The following is a 10,104-nucleotide window of genomic DNA, read 5'->3' as shown; positions in this document are numbered from 1 at the left end:
TAATCCTACTCATATTATACAGATGATGAGTATTTTTATTTTACAGAATTAATTATTTAATTCCTAAAATATTTTTATTCTTATTATTTAATTAAGTTTTCTATATTTTTACTTTTAATATGTTAAATATTATAATATTTAAAATTAGTTATTTTAACAAAAATAAAAAATAAAAAATAAAAATATTTTTCACGAGTAATTAAACAATTCTAAAGGAAGTAAGGGACGAATATAGAATGAAAAAATGGCTACGTCGGACCTCAAATGAAGGAGAAAAGGGCAGCCACGTCTTGCTCAACTGGCAATGAGTTGCGCATGGTTAAAAGCGGTATTTCAATATGTGGTCACGGTTGGAGACAAGCCTGACCATTAAATAATACGCGGAACACAGCAATGAGAAAACGCATTAGAAAAGACTTCTCACCAGCAACGAAATTTCAGTTGAGAAAACAAAATCAAATCATCCACAAAATTTGATTCGCTGCACCTCCTCTACGATATTCTTGCCATTTATTTGCTCCCAAAAAAGATCTTCTCTTTTATCGTTCTTCTTTTGGTAGAGCATTACAAAAAAAGATGAAAAAAAAAAAAAATTTAACGGCGGAGCCTTGGAGATCAATCTCATCGATGAGCAGTGATCAGAGTCTCAATAAATCTCAAGCCATCGAACCTCGGAGCAAATTTATCCGTCGAAGCTGGTTTTTGCGATGGCGAATTCTCTTCGTTTGTGCGCGATGCAGCCTCCTACAAATTCAAAGGAGAAACGATATTAATAGTTGTTGCTGGGAGATGAAAATTAATTTGCATCCGGATAGATGACATCGAATTGGTAATCTACGGAGAGTATTTGATTTAAGATAAATTTTCGCATAGCAAAGTCAGTTTACTCGGGGGAAATTTTAAAACAAAAACTTAAAACAGAAGAATTCTCAAAAAAATACAAACAAAAAATTTCAATTCCGAAACTTGCGAGAACAGGCCGCCAGAGGACAAAAACTAGCTACCGCAGAGAGAGAGAGAGAGAGAGAGAGAGAGAGAGAGAGAAGCTCATTGAAAGTCAAAAGGGTTAGGGATTGATACGCGAAAGGTCAAAAACGTATGACGATAGCTTGATTTGCCCAACAAAAATTTCTGATTGGTTGCAGAGGACCTCACAGCTGCTAAATAGCCGGTAGTCTCTTCATCGACAATTCCAAGACAACCAAACGGGCGACGATTCAACCAAAGAATAAAAAAAAAAAACAAACACACAGGCTAACAATCCACGAGGAAGAGAGAGAGAGAGAGAGAGAGGATAAGTAAAAGAAAAAACATATTCGACCTCATGATTCTGAATCTGAGAGTTGCAGATGTCAACGCTGGAGGAAGGGGAAGCAGAGATGGCAGTAGCAGAAGCTGCAGCCACAGAGGCCGCCAAGAGTCCCGATTTCTTCATTCTTCAAGAACTCTGATTTTCTCGAAGGCGGTGAGGAAGTACCTGGAGAATATTTAGGAGAGAGAGAGGGCGAGAAAACTTTTACGATGGCGAATGGGAGGCGCTGGACGCCATATAAATACGAGGCGCGCTCAGGATCAACCGCGAATATAACTACGCGGCAACAATTCTACCCCGCTTTTTTTTTCAACCTCAATGCCGATTTTACCCTTTACATGTTCCTACAATTCAGTCTATTTTTCTTGTGGGAAATAGCTAGCTTGCAATTGACCAAGATGCCCTCAACTGTAGATAGGATGCGGTGTATTGTGCCGCTTAGGTAATAAAAACCTACACAATCGTTTTCAAGTGCATTGACTCTTGCACAAAGTAATGAGTGAGACTTTGAAAAATGATGGAAGAATTAATCAAAATATAACTATTGCACTTCTTAAGTTTCCATATCTCAATTTTTTTTTTTTTTTTTTTTTTTTTTTTTTGGTACGACCCGGGTATCCGCCTACCGTCAACAGTGTCAGTTTTACTGTCCACTGCAGAGAGAGAGAGAGAGAGAGAGAGAGAGAGAGAGATTTAAAAAAAAGGCATGGGAAGCTAAGCACATAATTTTGAGAAAATGAGTCTAACAAAATTCTAGCCAATGCCTACCAGTGGTAAAACAGGTTAAAACCCGACGGATGACCCATGATTCGTGTATTTATATCAAGTTTGGATTTAATAGAAGTTAACATGTTTATAAATGGGTTAGGCAGGTTCAGGTCGGGTCACCCACATAATTTTGAGAAAATAAACCTAGTAAAGTTCCAGTCAATGCCTACGAGTGGTAAAACGAGTCAAAACCCGACGAGTGACCCATATTCCGCTCATTTAAATCAGGTTTGGTTTTAATATAAATTGACTCATTTATAGACAGGTTCGAGTAGGGTCACCTTATATATATATATATATATATATATATATATATATATATATATATTTATATATATATAACTTAACCAACTCATTTCTATTCCATTGGCCATTCGCAGATTGTAGATCGCAAAGCTACGGAGCTACAAAAGTTATATAGCTACGAAGTTATGGAAGATTGTAGATCCATTCGTAGATCTTCTTTCTTGTCAGAGCTATGAATGTTCCGTTTTGCTAGTTTGCAATCTTCTTCTTCACAAATCACAGATTCACAATTTTGTCAGTTTTCTTCTTCCATTATGATGGTTAGGGTTCTTCAACAATCAATGACAATAACTTCGTTCCTCTCTCTCTCTCTCTCTCTCTCTCTCTCTCTCTAAGGCTTCCCATGGCACTAAAGGCGGAGAAGAAGTCAACCGAGAAGATTTCGGTGTCAAAAAACTTAGTAGAGGAGAAGAAACGTTGCAATAGAGAAATCTCCAGCAGAGAAGAAGCCAAAAGATGAGAAGCTATAGAAGGAGGGTGCCTCTAGTGATCAATAGGAAGATGCAAAAGAGCGTGGAGACCTACAAGATCTACATCTTCAAGGCGCTAAAACAGGTTCACCCGGACAATGGGATCTCTAGCAAGGCTATAGGGATCATGAACAGTTTCTAAATCTTAAATTTTAATTAAGATTTAGAAGTATCGAAAACAAAGATTGGCCTCTCGAGTCTAGGCCGAAGTGCGATCTACCTAAATCCTTGATTCTTTTTCGATCTTCGAAGGAGCAGAGGTCCAATTCATCTGAAGACCAGCAAGGGCTGAAGAAGTGTTTAAAAAAAAAAAATTATGTCATTTTCTATGAATTGTTTAAAAAATTTCTAAATAAATATATTATTTGTTAAACGGGTTACCCATAGATGACCCACTTATTAAACAAACGGATTTGAATTTATATATTAGTCACCCGTTAATAAATGAATCAATCGAACCTGTTTAACTCCTACCCATTTTACCACTCACTCAAACTCAACCCGTTAACCCGTTTTGTCACCCCTACTAATGCCCAACTTGTCGTTTAGACATTTGAGTCCTTTAATTCAGGCAAAGAAAATTTGTAATGGAAAGTAAATTATTTCTTATTTTTTTATTTTTTTATTTGTTTTACACTAAACTACTTAATGCATCTTGCATGGAATTTGTAAATTTTAACCTTTGAAATGTACCCTTAATAGTATTTGGAAGGCGGAAATTTAAATTTTGGATTTGCATTTATGTGAGTTGGATCAAAATATAGTGCAAAATTATATTAAATCCTACCTAAATTCATATAAATTTAAATTCAACACCTTAAATTCATGCTCATAATCATAACCCTAGAGTCTAGAAACACAATAGATTTTATACAACACAACAACATTAATGTTCATATTTTTTTATATTGCATTTAACTTAAAGAATTTTTCATTTAAAAATTTATGTGCAAAAATATGCAATCCTTTTTATAGAAATTTAAATTATTAAAAAAATTATTTTGCAAGATTAATGTTTTTTTCTAAAAAAAAAAAAATTTGTAAAATACATCAAATATAGGAGTCAAAGAATCTCCAATTCACATTTTTAAGAGGCCTTAGGTAATATTTCATTTTTGAAAAGTCTACTCTTCGCATAAATTGGCATAAAGGATTCATAAAGCTGACCCCATCTAGTAGGACTTAAGGGTTGATTTTATTGTTGTTGTTGGAGAGTTTACTCTTAGTACAATAACATTATAATGATTTGATAGCTCATATATTAAAAAAAAAAAAAAAAAAAAACACACACACACACACACACACACATTGTAATTATAAAGAAAATGAAAATGTTTAAAAAAAAAATATGAATCCATAACATGGACAAGTAATAATTATTTGTAAATTTTATCACAAAAATATCTATTTTGATCTTATTTTATATAAGATGAAATAGCACAAACTTAGTAGGAATGACTTTTTTTTTTTCTAAAATATTATTTCTTATATAAATTTTATTATATTTTCATCTTATTTTATTTTATTATTAGGAATATACAATTTATAGATCAAATGTAATCTTGATATTATATTTGAAAACATGAATTTAGTTTTTTGGATTTAAATTCATAAGAGTTTTAAGAAATTAATATAATTTTATAATATATTTTACCCAAAACTCCGCCTATAATGCACTTAATATCCTAATTTTTTCACATACGGTCAGTCCCAAGCCCGGGTAAAGGAGGGTTGCATTAGGTAAGCTAACAACTAGCATAAAATTTATCTGATCACTATGATATGAATCTTTACCGAATATTTGTTCGAGTGTCTCCTACAAGTGACACGTTGCACTTATACTGGGTGTAGCGAAAAGTGGGCGATGGTGGGTTAATTTGTCACCCCGAAGCCACGCGTCGTGTCGATGCCGAGTATGGTGTCAAATATGCGAGAATTCATGTATCATTCTGGACGTGGGCAGGTAAAAAAATTAGTTCAGGAAACTAAGATTAGATTAGCAACTTGGAATATATGGACTCTTATAGGTAAAAGCATGAAAATTGTGGACACAATGATTAGAAAAAGAATTAATATCATTTGCCTTTAAGAAACTAAGTGGGTGGGGGAGAATGCTAGAGAAATTGACAAATCAGGATTTAAACATTGGTACACTAGAAACAGAAAAACATAAGAATGGAGTAGGAATTATTATAGACAAAAACTTAAAAGATAGCGATGTTGTTGTAAACAGAGTAGGAGATAAAATTATAAAAATCAAGATGGTATTAGGACAAGCGATAATAAATATAATTAGTTTTTATGCTCCTCAAGCCAGTTTAGTAAAAAACCTTTAGAAACAATTTTGGGAAGATATGGGTAGCATTATATAAGTCATACCAAGGACTGAGAAAATATTTATAGGAGGAGATTTGAATGGACACATTGGACAGGATAATAAAGTTATGAAAGGATACATAGAAGACATAGATTTGGAGATAAAAATGAGTCTGGGGAGATGATCTTTGATTTTGCTATGTTATATGATTTTAGTATAATGAATACTTGCTTTAAGAAGAGAAAAGAACACTTAATAACTTTTAAAAGTGGACAAAATAGAAGTCAAATAGATTTTTGTTTTTTTTTTTAACTAGGAGGGTAGATCATTTGTCATGCAAAAACTATAAAGTCATTCTAGGTGAAAGTCTAATCACATAACATAGAGTCTTGGTGTAAGATATATGTATTAAAAAATAAAAAAAAATGATAAAATTAATCAGTGTAAAAGAACTAGGTGGTGGAACCTAAAGGGAGAAAATATAATAAAATTTAAAGATAAAATCATCAAAGATGGGGGATTGGACTTAAAAGATGGATAGATACAAATACTCTTTGAAGTAGACTAGCTACCTCTATTAAAAAATAGCAAAAGATATTTTAAGTGAATCAAGGGGAAGATTCTCGAATAGTAAAGAAAGTTTGTGGTGGGATAAAGATGTCAAAAAAGTCGTAAAGACAAAAAGAATTTGATATGAAATGTGGTAAAAATGTTGAAACAAGGTTAACTTTGAAAAGTATAAGGAGGCGAGAAAAGATACAAAAAATGTCATTAGTGGAACTAAACACAAATCATTTAATAGTTTGTATGATAGATTAGATACAAAAGAAGGGGAAAGAGATATATTTAAAGTCACTAAAGTTAGAGAAAGGAAGAGTAAGAACTTAGGAAATGTAAAATGTATATAAAGTGAGAATGATATTGTCTTGGTAAAGGACGACCATCAAAGACAGATGGCGAAATTACTTTAGTAAGTTGTTTAATGAATACCAAATAGAAGACTTAAACTTAGATTTGACAAATGAGGAAAAGACTAAAAATATGAGATTTATTCACAAAATTAGAGTTAAGGAAGTTAAGTTTGCACTAAAAAAGATGAAAAATGGGAAAGCTATAGGACTGGATAACATCTCAATTGAAGTTTGGAAATGCTTAGGTAATAATAGAATTATATTTAACTAATATATTTAATACAATTATAAAAAATTAAGAAAATGTCTAATGAATTCAGGAAAATCAATTTAATACCTATGTACAAAAATAGAGATATTCAAAATTGTAATAACTATCATGGAATTAAACTTATGAGTCATTCGATGAAACTATGGGAAATAGTAGTTGAACAAATATTAACGTTAGAAACCAAGGTCTTCGAAAATCAATTTGGTTTTATGCCTGGGAGATCTACCATAGAAGTTATACATCTTTTAAGAAGTTTAATGAAAAAGTTTAGAGAAAAGAAAATGGACTCGCATATGGTATTTATTGACTTAGAGAAAGCATAAGATAGGATACTTAGGGAAATTCTATGTTGGGTTTTAGAAAAAAAAAGTGTATGTAGTGGGTATATTGATGTCATTAAGGATATGTAAGATGGTGTAATGACTAGTGTGAGGACTATAAATGGAGAAATTAGAGAATTCCCAATCACCATAGATGTACATCAAAGATCTGTTTTGAGCTCTTATCTAACGACCCTAAATTTCTGCTATATATATTCCACATACTATTAATACTCCAATACCATAAAACGAAGTCAAAGTCAACCTAGACCCATAGATACCGGAAAATTACCTGTTTATACATACATGTCATCTAAGCAGTGGAAACTATAATATACTTAACTTATATACAATACTAGAGTTTCACTATTTCTACATATACACATATATCTCAAAAATCCACTCAACCACGACCTCTAGTACTTACGCTGCAACTAAGGTAATACCAACGAACTCCTATATCACAGAGCTCGGTCCACTTGTCTATCGGGGTTTCCTAAAATATTTGTAATACTGGGATGAGACACCTCTCAGTATAGGAAATAGACTAATATCAGTGTGTGACAACATGAGTTTTATCATATTATAAACATATAATGCAAATTATATAACTATAATATATTTTTAAGTTGTAACTGATAATGCATGAAAATCTGTACTTTTTAAACATAAAATTACTATAACATAATGAATTTTCATATCATTTAAATCATCTATTAAATTTGTATATTACTAAAATCTTATCTTGGATGTACAACTGCATATCATGAATTAACCCCGCATGACTCGGGTTGTGTGGCCCGTAGGCTGGACTTAAAGCTAGCTGGCCTACTAGGTTAAGTCAAACATGACATAACTACGCACGATTGCCCACCCATCCTGGCCTGCCCATCTTATTCTCCATCAAACCTCTAACAGGTCAGTACACAGAGGGTATCTTGCACACCGCCTACATTTCGAGGCTAATCGGCCTCCGACCCAAACCTCCTGAATAGTGTGGTTGCACTATCGGCTATACACTAATTTGGCCCGCTCATCCTACTCTCTATCAAACCTCTAATAGGTCGGCACACAGTGGGTATCCTTCTCTCCGATCTGGCTAGCTAGCAATGGTACTGTGCTCATAACATACGTAACCATCCAGGTTCTGTTACTATATAATACATTTCACATAATATATTTCTGTTCATAACTTACATTTTTATATTTTTGAAATAAAATCTGTCTTTTACATATTTCTGAATAAAAGTTGTCATTTCATAATTTATGAATAAACTATCATATTAAAACTGATCTCGGCACCTGCGCCGGCTATCATTACATGACATCTACGCCAGTTATCATTACACGGCATCTGCGCCGGCTATCATTACACGACATCTGCGCCGGCTCTCATATCAAATATACTATAAATATCTTAACTTCTATACTATTTATGATCTTTCTAAAAATTATTGTAAAATCATACTTGTTAATGAGATAATAACATATTCTGACATATTGTATTTACATTAAACTTATACTCATGCCACACGAGTGAGTTATACTCCATATTATACTATAACATGCTATAAAATATGTTTTCTCTATTCAATACTAGTATTCCCAAAAACTATATTAATTCATAAATAAAATTTCTGAAAATACCTAACTTAATCTATTTCCTTACCTGTTTCCTAATAAGCCTGTAGAAAAACCCTAAATCATGTCTGCAGCGTTCAGAACTCCAAATCCTGAAATTACATTAATGCCAATTTAAGCAACTCAAACCCCGATATGTTACCATCTAAACCCTTTCCTGAATTCACGTATTCCAAATATCTGCATAAACCTTAAAATAACTTACTTACCCTGATTTTAGGATGGTGCCAAAGCACCCCAAATTAGCAATCCGCTCCGGCTAAGTTGTAGAGATTCTCCTCGGGATCATCGTGGTAACTTTCGATCGTTGAAACGGGGAAAAACGGTGCTAGATCTAAAGAGAGAAGGAGGGAGAGCCGAATTAGAGAGAGAGAGAGAGAGAGAGAGAGAGAGAGAGAGAGAGAGAGAGAGAGAGAGATTGAAGAGAGAAATGAAATCTTTGCTGAAAATTTGATTCTTAACATATACATAGACTGCTGCCACGTGGCTTCATCGATGAGACACGTGTACTCGTCGATGAGTCATAGAAAGGTGTTTGTCAACAAAGATAATGAGTTCGTCGATGACCCCTTAATGGCTTGAATTTTAGGCTCTCAGTATCTTCTCATCGACAAAGATAATGGGCATGACATGCACATGGGCTCATGCTTTCTTGAATAAATCCCTTACTCTTAACTCATCAACTTGCCTCTTCAGTTCCTCATGTTCTTTAGGATTCATCTTATAGTGAGGCAAATTAGGTAAAGATGATCCTGGAACAAGATCTATAGCATGCTGAAGATCTCTCATTGGAGGTATCATTTGGAGGTTCAGAGATAACATCATCAAATTTAGCAAGTATAGGTGACACTTCAGGTGGCGTTTCATGTTTAAGAGTAAAGGAGTCATTTTCCTTGGTTACCACGACACAGACAACCTGTGTCTCCTTACTCTCTTGCTCAAATTGCTTCTTGCTTAGAACATGCAAAGAAGTTCCAACCTTCTCTCTTATTTTCATGTTTTTTTTTTTTTTCTTGTCTTGTTTGTCCTTCTTACGCTCTAGAAGACTTAAGACAATCTTCTTTCCATTGCACCTAAAAGTATAGGTGTTGGCTCAACCATTGTATGATACATCAATATCATATAGCCAAGGTTTTCTTAATAAAATATGGGCAACATCCATGGGAAGGATGTCACACCAAATTTCGTCTTCATAGTCCACAAACTTGATAGGGACTAAGCACATGTGACTTACGGGCATGGTTGTGGAATTTACCCAAGCAACTTTGTATGGAGTGGGATAGGCTTCAATTTTTAAACCCAATTTTTCTGAAGCTAATTTTGAAATCACATTCATACAATTTCCTCCATCGATGATCATCTTGCAGCTTTTATTTCCGCACTTGATATAAGTATGAAAAATAGAAGTGCGGTGTCAATCCTCTTGTTCTTAAGGGGTCACCATGATACATTGCATGACATTTAAAGTAGAATTTTCATTTTCTTCAATGGACAATTCATCCTCACTTGCTACTTCCTTGGGAATATAGGGGAGTTTCTCTCTCGATTCTTCTTTTTTGTCCTCTCTTTCAATCTCTAAATTCCTAGTGGGACATTGCTTAGCAAAGTGGCCCTTTTTATGACACGTTTAGCATACATCATTCTTAGAAATTTGTTTAGAGGTCCCATTCATGGGTGCTTTTCCTTTGTCCGATGGCTGTTGGACGGTGGGATTGCTACCTCTTGAAGTGACTTGACATGTATTGGTAGGCCTAGTCTTCTCATAAAATGTGGCTTTTCTTTGGTAAG

At 33.8% G+C, this 10,104-nt stretch overlaps 1 protein-coding gene across 1 annotated transcript; it reads right to left on the bottom strand.

Moving 5' to 3' along the window:
* Positions 1–394: 394 nt before the first annotated feature.
* LOC131148549 (uncharacterized) lies at positions 395–1,557 on the bottom strand. The gene is made up of 2 exons (XM_058098320.1): positions 1,322–1,557; positions 395–744 (listed from the first exon to the last, which is right to left on the bottom strand). The coding sequence occupies exons 1-2, from the start codon at positions 1,433–1,435 to the stop codon at positions 622–624; spliced, it is 237 nt and encodes a 78-aa protein (XP_057954303.1). The 5' UTR covers positions 1,436–1,557; the 3' UTR covers positions 395–621.
* Positions 1,558–10,104: the final 8,547 nt, after the last annotated feature.

The sequence above is a fragment of the Malania oleifera genome, chromosome 2, assembly GCF_029873635.1.
Source record: "Malania oleifera isolate guangnan ecotype guangnan chromosome 2, ASM2987363v1, whole genome shotgun sequence".
Taxonomy (NCBI): Eukaryota; Viridiplantae; Streptophyta; class Magnoliopsida; order Santalales; family Ximeniaceae; genus Malania; species Malania oleifera.
Note: the sequence above shows the minus strand (reverse complement) of the source record. Positions and strands in the feature narration are given on the sequence as shown.

Excerpts from the sequence above, each read along its gene's own strand:
- LOC131148549 (XM_058098320.1), bottom strand. The coding sequence starts at position 1,435 with ATGAAGAAATCGGGACTCTTGGCGGCCTCTGTGGCTGCAGCTTCTGCT. Across the intron at positions 745-1,321 it reads CTCAGATTCAGAATCATGAG|GAGGCTGCATCGCGCACAAA; the intron begins GTCGAATATGTT and ends TTGAATTTGTAG.